This window comes from Agelaius tricolor, unplaced genomic scaffold (genome assembly GCF_023055355.1).
Source record: "Agelaius tricolor isolate 1412-34295 unplaced genomic scaffold, bAgeTri1.0.p SCAF_4, whole genome shotgun sequence".
Lineage (NCBI taxonomy): Eukaryota > Metazoa > Chordata > Aves > Passeriformes > Icteridae > Agelaius > Agelaius tricolor.
Genome location: NW_027269264.1, coordinates 37,369,868 through 37,383,263, shown reverse-complemented (window position 1 = coordinate 37,383,263; position 13,396 = coordinate 37,369,868). Strand labels below are relative to the sequence as shown.

Genomic DNA, 13,396 nt, shown 5'->3' with positions numbered 1-13,396 from the left:
CTGAATGAATTATCAAGCCATACCAATATGTGGGTGGGTTTTAATGGTCAAACACAGGTCATTCCATTAATTTGGTAATAATTGTCAAAGGAGATAAGTAGAATACAAACTGCATATTGCATATCTTCATTGAGAAAGACCTTTCAGGTGGTGGCAGCATTATTTATAAAACAGTGTGTGTAATAGATGTCAAATTCTTTTAATACTCTAAAAATATGTACATTAGCCACACAGGTGCTAGAAACAGCCACCTTGGCTGGGAGAAAAATCTTTGACTAGCAAAAAAGCACAGTTGGCGTCTCAAATGATTATACTGTAATATTAGTCTGGATTTCACATTACTTTAAATTGCGCATACAGTGAATTGGCTGGAATTTATTCTGGCATACTCAGAAAGACAGTAATTTTCAAAAAAAAAGCCTGCTGCCAGCTTCAGTGTTAGTTATACCAAAATACCAATTTGGTATAATTATTGTAAATCTTTTCACCACAAAGATTTACAGAAGGAAAATCTGTGTTTGACTCAGAAAACATTGGTCATCAGCTTTTCAGCACAGCCACCAAGACTTGATGGAAGTTGCACGTTTTTCACTACGTACTATTGCAATAGTGGGTCACATTTAAGCTTTTAATGCTAATCTTCGAAGCTGTATATGAAATTATCATGACCTGCTGTGAAACAGCCCATGGCATCTGAGAGGGATGTATTACCACAGCAAGACTTCCAAAAGAAACTTGGAATTTAAGATCTGTGTGTTCTTTTCACATAAAGACCTACCTCAGTAACTACAGCTCATTATCCAAAAAGACAGAGATGACAATAGACTTTAAATTACACTTGGAAGCTGCCAAAACTCAGTTTATAGTTTTGAAACATCTTTGCATAAGGGCAGGAGGCGAAGGGGCAAGTTTCCTATGAACTTCAAGAAAAATCACATGCCCATGGTTGCATTTCTGATTCTGTCTCAGAGATTGATAAAATGACTGCATATCACATAAAATTACAAAGCTTTAAATCAACCTAATACGTTGTTACTCTAAAATCTACTTTTTGAAAGGTAGATGGTAGAGACATTGTAATTTTGATTTTTAATTAAGAGATTCATTTGTATTTTAGGATTTCTATTCAATGTCATTGTAAGATGTAATATTCCTTTAATAGCAAGGATTTACTTAATCTCAAAAGTATATTATAAAAAAGTAGTATTACTCAGCTTCCAATGTCTAGAAGTTCAGAATGCACAGACAGCATCTTCCCTGTTTGCCATGTTATTTCTTCTTAAACACAGAAGAGTGCAGTACATGGGGATTTGACACTGTGCTCATGACAATGTAAAAATAACTTCAGGACAGATGGGCATGTTTGAAACATTCAGAGCTTCTGACTTTAAATGCTAACATGGAAGCATCTGTGTCAGCTATGAAACGTCAGTCTTCTCTTACATGACTTTTGGAAGATGAAGCATTTCTAATGTTTTTATATACCATTCAGCTGATTTTGTAGAAGATGATGAGATAATTAGGCTTGGGGTTTATAAATCTTCTATAAATATTTATGTGTTATAATGGTGTGTGGTTTTGTCCTTCCTTTATATTACATGTAATCACTTTATTTGCTATATGTGTCAGGTTGCTTTGGATACTTTTATCTTATGTCTTTTATAAATGACAGAAGAGGGAAAGCTCCTTATCGTGAAAGCATGTCTATCCTTCTGTATTCATTGCCTCTTATTTAAACAGTGGAAAGAAGCATGTTGGATTTTCCCCAGCACGTCTCCCCTGACAAAGAGATACGCTTAGCAAGTACAGAAGCTGACAAAAAACTGTCAAATTTTGATGTGGAGATGAGCATGAGAGAAGACGTGTTTCAGAAGATTGTTTATTTACAGGTAAATAACAATATGTCTGCATAAGTTGTGGCATTTATCTAAATTTATCTAAAATTATTTGGCATACACAATGCTTTTCAAAATAACTTTATGTTTCCTCTGTGTCTGTGCCACTCAAATCTTTCCAGTGGGACACTGCTGTACATCAGAAAACACTGTATCGTGCTGTTCCTACTCTTTGCCTCTCATATCTAGATCTGTGTATCCTTCTCTCTCCATTGCAATGCTTGCTCTCCAATGCAAAGCTTTGACTTTTGTCTAGTCTTCCAAAGAACTGATACAAGGAATCTAAACTAAAAGAGGCAAACCTATTAGGAAAAAAAATTTTTGTTATCTACTGGCTGAGCTTGTTCCAAGAGGGAGGGAAGAAAAGAGGGAGTACAGCACTTACATTATCTTATATTGCTTTTGAATTTGTGTCCAAAATTCTGCTTTATTAAAAAAGTTGAGAATTTTAAATTTAAAAGTTGTTTTAAGTTATGTAGGTTAATGAGAACATATAAACGGTATTGACCTCTGAAATTACCTCTTTTGATCAGCTAGTTATAGACAATTATATTCTATCCTCTTCTTCATCTGTTTCTTCAGCCTCAAAATAAAACTATGTTAAAAGATGCATTTAGTGTTGAACCAGCTTCTGTCCTTTTTGTGTTTCTATTTAGCTTCTCTTTTAATTAATCACCTATAGGTATCTCATATTCTTTGTTTGTACTGCTTATTTTGTAGCTCAAAGAAAGAATATTTGGTTATATCAGAAAGAATATTTGATTTTGTTCCAATATGTCTGGTGATGTTTAGTAATAATTTTCTTATAAGTGTAATGGATAATGCAAGGATGCTATCTAATGTGATAACAAAAAAATATATGTTTTTCTATGTTTTATATGTGATTTTTTCCTCTCAACCCCACTGATTTTTAATCTTCTTGTAACGCTCATAAAATACTGGAGCCCTGTTTCTTGGAGTCACCATTTTGTTTTTTTCAGGCTTGAGCGGGAATTAGGATAGTACTTGCAGAGCCATACTAAATTGCCTTCCGTTACCATTCCCTTCTTTTGCTGTGTTTTCCAGGGAAATTTTCAAGTGTTCTCCTTGAGCTGGATATTCTTGCTACATATTTGTGGAAGTATATAATACCCTATTCTGAGTATGTTCTGTGGTGTGTTGGCAGATGGTGCCTTGTGTTGATTTTTTTCTCTTCTGTATTTTATGTTGATTTTTTCTTCTTCCCCTCTCTGTTGCTAGTAATTAAATGGCTTGATTTGTATGTAATATCTACTGTGATTTTCCCCACCCTCCACTGGAGAATGCACAGATACACTGATGACTAATCTAGCATATCTCTGTATCTCTCTATTTTTAATTTACAGGACTGTCTGACAGTAGGTAGTGAAAACTGATTGCTGTTACTCACTACTATTACTCTCTTAATTTTTTTTTTCATTTGGTGTTTTCTTATTTCACTTTCCCTTGCAGCAGTCTTTGACCTTTATAACAGTTAGAATTTTTGCTTAAGTCTCCGTTTAAGTTTTTTAGAAATTTTTCTTAACTGCAGCATGCAAGCATGTTTTAACATTAGTTTGCCAGAGATGCAACTTCTGAGTATATATCCACTTCTAATAACTGTTAAACTAGTAAGAGTTTTGCTCTCAATCAAACATGAAATTTCCAGTAGTGCCAGACTGGTCAAATACTTGTATTTCCAAATCATAAAGTTATTGTAAATTTTTGCTAAATTTCTAACACCTCCTCCTGTTAGAAACTCTCAGTTAAAAAGTCAGGCTCCAAGAACATGAATAAAGAACTTCCACAAACAGAATTCAGATTTCAGCTGAAATTATTCACCAATTCAAAAAAGCAGTAAACAATTGGATTAAATCAGGCTTATCATGGCCTCACTGGTGATTTAATAATTCAGGTAGATTAATTTATTTTCATGATCTTTCAGGGGGCCAGATTATATTGGGGTGAGGAGAATGAGGGGCCCTCACACTTCCATGTTATTTATAACACAACATACTGAGAGATGAGCAAATCTGCTTGACCTCAGTGACTTGCAGAATGCTTTAGCTCCCCTTAACGGGGACTAAAGTTTTCTGAGTTAACAACAGTACTCCTTCTAAATTATGCTTAATTTAAGAGCTGTTGGTGGAGGAAAATGATTGAGGTTTTTACATTTAATTCAAGAAACTATTAAAATAATATAGTTACTTTCTTTTCCCCACACATTAGGGGGGAAAATTTCTTCATAAAATTACGCTTTTGAATATGCTCCATATTTTATTCTTTGAAAAACTTGTATTTTGAGATTTGAAACTTGGAATAAAGGTGAATTTGGTAGTGAAACTATAATTTTAAATTTTGTAACACCTAACATGTGCACATGCTGACTAGTAGAGGCATGCTTAAGAATGTTGCCAGTCTGCTCCACCCACATGCCCTCAGGAGAGCCTGATGTAAAGAGCTGCTTCAGGTTTTGTTTGTGAAATTCTAAGTAGGCTTTGTTTCTTACTCTGTCTGAAGGTTTCTTCCTGGAATAAATTAGCAAGGTTCTCCAAAACAACTATGAAATGGTATATAAAATCCTCGACCATGACAATTCTGAAAGTTCTGAGAGTTCCAAAATTTCATGTGTGCAGTACTTTCAAGATGATAGTCCTTGTTGGTCCCTTCCAACTCAGAATTTTCTGTGGTACTGTTTTATTTTTGTCACTGAAGCTTGGTTCTGGAGAAGACAAATATGCTCAAATTTTATGCCATCTGATGTCCCAAAGTGACCCTTCTAATCTTTTGGGGTTTTTCTTCAATCCTCAGACTTTTAGGGTACAGTGTTATAGCACTGATTTTCTTCAACTATGTAAATGGAAACTATCTCTACAGAAGAAGCTTAAGTGCACTATACTGTAAACTGAAAGGGCTTACCATTATGACAGCATGTAAATGTGCTGAGACACTTGGTAAAAGAATATTATTTTTAAAGCATTCTATATTAATATAAGAATATTATTGTGTAAGGTAACTGTTTTGGTGGAGTTCTTCACATTAAAATCCAGGATGTTCCCTTTTTTAATACGACCGTGTTCTCAAGAGCAACTCTGTTGAAACCCTTCTAATGCTTGAATATTATAAATTCAATTATTGTATACTGTCATTTCAGCAAACCTGTGATCTTGAAAATGTGAAGCCTGAAACAAAGCGATATCTAGAGAAATCTGTTCAAGTGGGGAGAAGAAACGGACTCCATCTTCCTAAAGAAGTGCGGAAAGTAAATATGGACTATTTTTTTATAAAATAACATTACCAACAGTTGAAGGGATGAGTTTGTGGTTAGTTAGGTGTACTAAGCATATATTTGAACTTCATGCTTTTGGATCTGCTGAATTACTGCTCTAATCTTAACTCTTCTTACTTCCAGATACTTACATCCTTTAAACTTCAATTACTTGAAGGTTTTTAAACTAATTTGATAGACATCCATGATACACAGTAGATAGAGGTAGTCTGCATCACTTCATAGCCTTGAGACTAAAAGAAGCCTCGCTGAAAAAGTTGTGTTATATATTACGATTGTAGAAGGTGCCTAAATTAGATTCCTAGGGAAGATAACTCTCAAAAAGGCTACAAGTGAGTCTACACTTCTATTCAAAAGTATGTATAACTGTTGCAATCACTCAGCTACACTAGTTTCAGTTAACCGATGTTGTAAAATGTGTCTAAGATTTTAGACCTGAAAAAAAATCAAAATAGCTTAGAGGAGAAAACAACCTGCTCTGTGAATTTTTCTTCATTAAGGGAGAAGTGACTTAGAAAGCAATTGTCAGACAATCAGGAAGTAAAATTGTCAATATCTGAGATGCTGTGGCATCCCATCCTTAATGGCCAGGGAGCACCCAAGATTCATACAGATGCTTGTGGCTGAAAGGAACAACAAAATCAGAGGGTCTGCAAAAGCTTACAAACTTTGATTAGTAAATTATATACTTGGTATGGAAATTGGCACGTTAGTCCCTGACCTAGCATAGGAGTGGGTTTTGGATAAAAGGGATAGAGTGAAGGGGAAAAGACAGTGAGATAAATTAGTTGAAGAGGGGAAGAGAGAAAGAAGAAAGGGAGTGAGATTCATGCCTCCAGTATCAATACAGCTGCCTGGGTGTCCAGAGTCCTAGGGGCACTGCCCGGGCCTCAATGGGGGTACTGTTTTATAGACAAGCTTTTCTTGCCCTGGAGAAAAGTTTTGCACTTTCTATGTAAATTAGTTGTCATGCACAATCTGTTCTTTACACTGTGCTGGAAATAGGTTCAGAGGGCTTTGGGTCTTTGGTGGTCTTGTTCCCCCCATAGAATCTGTGCCTGCTTCTCCACCTCATTTCTCTGTGCTGTACTGAGCTGTGCTTATCTCCAGGAGGTAGATCAAAGACCTCTGTCCCAGAGGAGTGCTGTCCTACCTCTGTGTGGCCCCTTGTCCAGTCACATCTTGTTCTTTTTCACAGCATGTTATTGCCAACAGTCCTTGGCTGCTGTTACCTAAAGTCCTTGGTTGGTGCCACAGCCACCCTGCTATTGGTGTTTCAGACATACACACTAACTCTTATCTTTTGGGATTCTACAGATGCCAGCACAGTTATCTTCAAATTCTGAGTGATATTTCTGACTATATTATGACCTTTATTTCTGACTGTTGAATAGACTTAACCCTTTGTAGAAAATAATCAATCTTCATCCACATCCTTCTGCTAGTGAGAGTAGTTTGAAGTGTATTTTCATATAACTGATGCCTCAAAAGGTATTTTGAAATTCCTTGGGGAACAATAGTTGAAATACATTTAGTTTTTTATTTGGTGTGCATTCTCTTACTTGTAACTACTATGTTTATTTGAACTTGACAATAACATGTAGAAACTTGCTATGAGATATATTAGAAAATGTTTCAGAAGTAGGACTATCAGGGTTTTACAACAGGTTTTAGAATGGCTTTGTCTTGTGAGAGCAGCTGCTTTTTTCTGTCATACCATACCTGTACAATTCCAAAACAGTGTTTTTGAGTAAGTTGCATGCTTTTCACTCCCTTCATTCTCATTGATCTCAGTGGATATTTTTACACATAAAATTGTAATTTAGCTGTTCAAATAAAAGAAAATATTTTAATTTTGGCACGTGAAACTGTTTAGTGAATCTGTTTAATCTCTTTAGTCCTCTCTAAGCTCAGTTTAAAATGTTGAAGGGATAGCCCTTGGTCACAATATTGCTCAGTACTGAAAGAAACATAAAAGGAAGACTGACAGGGTGTGAAGTATGATGCTACCTGCAATGTAGTATTTGCTCAGTCCTGGTATTTATTGTTGGTTAGTAAAGAGTCTGTCTGAAAAAAATGAAATTTTATTCATGTGGAAGATAAAAATTGCCAGCTTTGATTTTTGTTTTTCCACTAAGTTCACTTTATACCCAATACAGGAAATAAAGACAATGAAGAAAAAAATGAATGAGCTGTGTATAGACTTCAACAAAAACCTGAATGAGGAAAACACATTTCTTGTATTTTCTAAGGAAGAACTTGGTGAGTAGGGTTTGCTGTTTCTGTTTTTTCAACCTTCCAGTTTTACTGGAGTAACTGATTTTTGCCCCATGCATGATGGTTAGATCAAGTGAAATTCTGACTGTTTCTCAGTCTTTTCTGTTTCCTTTTTAGTCCTCCAGAATCAATTCAGAGTTATCTTTTGCAGGTGTTCCTGATGTCTTCATATATTTGTGCTTCCTGAGGTTTTTGCCTTGCATCAAGGTCCTGCTTCCTTTAGCATGACTTTACTCTGTTCCTTTTCTCAATTATCATCAAGCAATCACCTGTGTAATTATTGGAAAAGCTTTTTTAGTACTGTAATAAAGTTTAACTAATTCAGTAATTTAAACCAAGCTAGAGATTTCATGTGACAGAGAATTTGGGGATTCATTATCTAAAGGCATCACATAAAATATGCTCTAATAACAGAGATTTTTTTTATGGTATTCAGTTTTTATCTGGTGGCCTTACGTGTATTTCTCATTTGCTCTCAAGTGTTTCCAAATTTTGCTTTGCTTGGTGGAATTTGTAAAAGTTTTAGCAAATTGTAAAAAAGGAGGCATATTTCTGTGGAGATTTCTGATCTCAAAGTGGATTGCAGCAAAACAAATGGCAACAGTCTCACAAAAACGGGGGAGTAGATAATTTTGGTAAATATCATTTATTAAATTGTGTTCTATAGATGGCCTTCCTGATGACTTTATTAACAGTTTAGAGAAGACTGAGAAAGACAAATATAAAGTTACCTTAAAGTATCCCCACTATTTTCCTGTTATGAAGAAGTGCTGCGTTTCAGAAACCAGAAGAAAAATGGAATCTGCCTTTAACTCAAGATGCAAAGAGGTATGTTGTGTACTGGCTGTTCTACAGTGCAGTGACAGAGTTGAAAAATCGAGCAAGACATTCAAATGTTCGGTTTGAGCTTTGCACATTGTAGAGTATTTTGAAATCAAAACTTACCAGCATGATCTTTAACAGTGCCTTGCTCCAATTTATTCTGATATCCTTCTGAGACCTTAGAAGTTGACAGTCTGCCTCTGTGTGCATATCTTAATGTTCAAGTGATTCTGTTAAAAGTGGGATCTTGATTTTCTGTGAAATTTCCCTACAGTGTTCTGCAGATGCTTATGGACACTTCCCTCACAGAAAAGGATGTCTGATTGTGACTTCTGTAGTCCTTTGAGATTTTTCAGAATAGAGAGGGGTTATTTAAGCACAGGTTTTAATTATAAATACAGATGGTCAAATGTGAAATCAACAGATTGCATATGTGCACAACTAGACAGGTACAAAATTTTAAAAGCCTTGAAAGATAGAGGGTATGTCATTCAGACAATTGTACCAACCATGCATTAGAGAGCAATAGCAGAGTTGAGATTTTGTGCTTGAAATACTTGGAAATGTGATGAGTACAAGATAAAATGGCACCAGGAACTGACCACTTTGCAAGTCAACATGCATAAAGAGATTTCTTGATAAAACTGTGTGACAATCTTTGAATCTAGTGTTTAATTTTTTTTCCTCCAACAAATCTCACTTTTCCAGAGCTGAAGGTTTACATATGTTTTCAGGTTGTTGAGGATTCTTTAAGACATTTAAGTCAAGTTCTGAGGTTTTCTGTTTCAGATCTTTCTCTGACTACTCTTGTTAGAGTGGAAAAAGAGGAAAATTTGCAAACCAGCTTTGGATGTTGGCACAATAATTAGCAATCTGTCTTCATCACTAACAAGCAATTAAGCCTGCTGCCAGCAATTTCCTTATTGTCTTTCACATGTAAATGATTGATAAAGGAAACAAGCTCTTCACAACCTGAAAGAAAATGGTGTATATTTTGATCAAATAAAAAAGATAAGTTGTAATAATAAGGAGAGTAATGAATCAGGTCAACTAGGAAACCAGCTACCTGCAAACACCAAGAAGACGTATTCCAAGAATCTTAGGTTATATTATATTTTAAATCTGAAAGTGTTTCATTTGAAATATTTTCTATTTCTTAGGATTACAGATATTATTGAGGTAATTGTTTGTTAACATGTGTTTTCTGATTTCATTTTACAAATTTGCCTACTTTCTTTTTTAGGAGAACACAAAAATTCTGCAGCAGTTGCTTCCACTAAGGGCAAAAGTAGCAGAGCTTCTTGGTTACAACACACATGCCAACTTTGTCCTGGAGGTAAACACTGCCAAGACCACAGATAACGTAGCAACCTTCTTAGGTTTGTTCACATTTATAAGCAATACTTGTATATTTAATGTAGTAATATGTCCCCTCAGCCAAGATGAATTTAAATACATAACTGGGTCACAGCACCCATGACATTTAGCCAGAAAAGGAACTCTGCTGCCTCTGTTCTGGCATATATATTTTTTAGATTATAGCTATACAAATGAAATTGTTCCAAATCAGGAAGCACAAGGCAAATTGTGAGATTATTAAGGTTTAATCACTTGCTTATATTGGCTGTCACAAATACTTTGTGACAGCCAGCATAAGCAAGTGATTAAACCTTTCTCTGCCCCAAAATGCAGTTACCCTAATTTAGAACCAGAGTAAAATGTGCAGCTTAAGCAATTTTATCAGTTCAAAAGGCTGCATCAGAACTGCATCTTTTCATTCCCAATTTTTTGTGAATCAGTAGCCTTGGTGTCTTTTTGGTGTATGACATGGTGCAACTTCCATGAGCTGAATTTAAAAATTATATCTGGATTGAAGGATTAAATCTGGAATTCAAAAGCCCTGTAATGGAATTTGATCTGAAAATAGAGGTATCTTGAAAATTTTAAACACAGCTGTTTATGAATGAATTTAGAGTCCTCCTGTCATTGTCAGTGCACTCTTGGATGTAGAGTTAACCTCTGCTCTCTGATAGCTCCATTGAATATGTGTTCCTTTATTACTGTGTCCTAACACAACTTAGGAGTGTATATTGATGTATCATACAAGTAACCCCCCCAAGGAAATTAGCACAAAAATGAGGTATGTTTGCTGGTAGCAGGGTGTTTATGCTTCAGTAAAGAGGTTCAAATGCTCCTCTTTCTAAACCCATAATTCTGTTGCATTTCTCCTAAATGCTCAATTATCAGATCAGATCCATATTTGGCAATTCCAGTTTTCAGTATACTTGACAATTAACAAATACTTTGTTTTGATTTTTTATTAAATGTTAGGGGTTTTAAGTGTACTTGAAGTATTTTAGACTTTCTTTGTCCATTATATTATTGTAATACTGTGTTTTTTTCATTTATTTTGAAGCTGACACACATAAGTTAGCATATCATGCGTCATGGTAATTCTCACAGAGGGAGAACATGCATCAAATTAATTGTCACTTTCTATTTTGTTCTTTTGATATATCCTCAGCTACCAGCATGACATTGTGTTTTGCTCTACTTTATTCCTATCTAATCATGTTTTAAATCAAGTGTTCATAAGCTGATCTTACATCTAGGAAGAAGAGCATTCTCTCCTATGACATATTCTGAATTTAGCACAGTACAAGCTGCAAACAGTATTTCAATCATGCAAATGCATTTAGTGTGTTACAGCCTTCCTAGAAACAGAAGTGGCAATTCCCAAATTTTACACTGTAGATATCAACAATGAACATTGCTTTCTTAATGAAGAAAAAAGTTTCTGATAAACCAGAAATATTTACAAGAGAATAAGTTCAGAATGTACTGTATGGAAGTGTCAGTAAGCTTAAATATTTTACATTAAATATGTCTGCTGCCAAGGAAAGTATATTGGAAATAATTTGAATCATAGACTTTAATATCTAGAAGCTTTGCTAGTGTAGAATCCAGACATCATATAGGCAAGAATTCTTGGGTCTCTTGGATCTTTTACAGAATTTTAGCTAGAAGTATTGAATTTTGTGTTGCACTTCCTTCCAGTAACTAACAATAGTTCTAGTCTTTGGCTGTTGCTGAAGAAATGTATGAGGAATACTGAGATTACATGACATAAAATCAAAGCATTCAAACATAAATATTTAGTGTTACTTTTCGTTTATGATGTCTTGGAAAAAGTCTAAATTCAACTAACCCTTCACACCACTCTTTGGCCTACATGGAATCTACTGTATCATTTATAGCATTTAGGACAAGAAAGCAGATGTTGCTTGTTGTTGGTGAATGAATGGGAAACACCCACTTCTGGAGTATGTGCTTGAAGTGTAGAGTGCATTTTATAGGAATAGATAAGGAACATGGAAGTTGACTCTAAGCCAATCTTTCTTTCAGATGATTTGAGTAAAAAGCTAAAGCCTTTGGCTGAGGAAGAAAGACAATTCATTCTAGAACTGAAGAAGGAGGAATGTAAAGAAAGAAACTTTGATTATGATGGAAGAATCAATGCATGGGATCTTCATTATTATATGAGCAAAACTGAAGAGCTGAAGTACTCCATAGATCAGGAAAAACTGAAGGAATACTTCCCAATTGAGGCTGTTACAGAAGGCTTACTGAATATTTACCAGAAGCTGCTGGGACTTGAATTTGAGCAAATAGAAAGTGCTCATGTTTGGCACGACAGTGTTACTCTTTATACAGTAAAGGATAAATCAACAGGAGAAATGCTAGGGCAGTTCTATTTGGATCTTTACCCCAGGTAATGACTTAGTGTTTTGCTTACGTGTTTAAAATGGAATTTATCTTAATATTTGCTGCTTGTCTAATTAAAATTTAATGCATTTGGAAGTAAATATTTGTTCCACTGACAAGATTAATATCGTGTTTATTAAGTTGTCCTCTGGACTGTATTCAGATTTTTTTACACTTTTTTTTTTTTAAGTACTTCCATATTTCTTCCATAAATTCATTTTTATGAAGCATTGCTACTTCATTCACATTTTTGGTAGTATTGCTCTCTAGTCAGTTGTCCATAATTTTTTGCATCTATGAACTTTTCTCCTTCCTAGTATACTACTGGGTTTTAGTTTTCTAAACTGGAGGTACTATTCCTGTTTAAGTGTTACTGCAGTTTGTTGCTCAGATCAATTATATTTCTGTCTGCTAAGGTTCCTAGTTTCTCCTAGTTCCTCTTTACACTTTATGTGTATTTTCTACCCTGTTGTCCAGACATCTGAATCAAATAGATCAATACCAAGAATAGGTTGGTGTTGAGCACACATTCAGATTTACTTCCATGTTGATCTCTGTAGCTCTCCAGCTGTCTTTGTAGCTATTTACAGTATCATCTGTGTTTTCTCAAAGATTAGGAGACTCAACTGGTTTGACAGGATTTATTCTGGGCTAATCCTTTTTGGCTACTTGTCACTACTTTTTTTTTTTTGCTCTGGTGTAGGGTTTTTTAGATTATCATTTTTTAGATTATTTATCATGTGATAAATTTGCTGACATTCTTTTTAATGTAAGTTGATTTAATGTTTTCTGGCCTAAGAAAATTGGGCTACTCAATATATATAGTAGTAAATAAATTTTTCTTTTTAGGGTAACATACCTATCTCCTTCACCTGTTTGCCTGCTTCCACCTTTATGTATATCATGCAAATTGCTGAGGAAATGTGTCAATAAGACTCCTCTGACTTAATCTGAGTAGTTAACTGAATACTTTAGGGCAAAATTTTCAAAATAATTTTTCTTTAAACTCTTGCATCACAGTGAAAATGCTGTTTACTGTATTCTTTTACCTCCTATAATAAAAAAAATTGCATCAGTGAACAGAATCTAGTTCTTCCTGTTGCAGTAGCAGTTTAAAATACAACTGGCATCTGAAGTATATATACTTTCAGCTTTTCAGTTAAAAACAGGTTCTTTTAAATGCTGCTGGAAATCTTGAAATGTTGTGATTTCAGTATGAGAGTAGAAGGGGCTTTTTTCCTCTTATGCTCTTAAGTTATTGAGTCTTAGAAGTCATGAGAACATGTACATTTTTGTGTAAAACTTTGTGTGGTGAAACTGACTGATTGTCCCTGTTCTTGAACAGGCTTCA

At 34.8% G+C, this 13,396-nt stretch overlaps 1 protein-coding gene across 3 annotated transcripts in view; it reads left to right on the top strand.

The window, feature by feature from the left end:
• NLN (neurolysin) overlaps window positions 1–13,396 on the top strand; it is a 37,763-nt gene that overhangs the window by 12,137 nt on the left and 12,230 nt on the right. For all 3 annotated transcript variants that reach the window (XM_071425316.1, XM_071425315.1, XM_071425317.1), the window contains 6 exons: window positions 1,741–1,889; window positions 5,047–5,154; window positions 7,341–7,443; window positions 8,126–8,286; window positions 9,524–9,659; window positions 11,686–12,052. In XM_071425316.1, coding sequence (XP_071281417.1) covers window positions 1,741–1,889; window positions 5,047–5,154; window positions 7,341–7,443; window positions 8,126–8,286; window positions 9,524–9,659; window positions 11,686–12,052 — 1,024 coding nt within the window. The remainder of the gene's footprint in view (window positions 1–1,740; window positions 1,890–5,046; window positions 5,155–7,340; window positions 7,444–8,125; window positions 8,287–9,523; window positions 9,660–11,685; window positions 12,053–13,396) is intronic.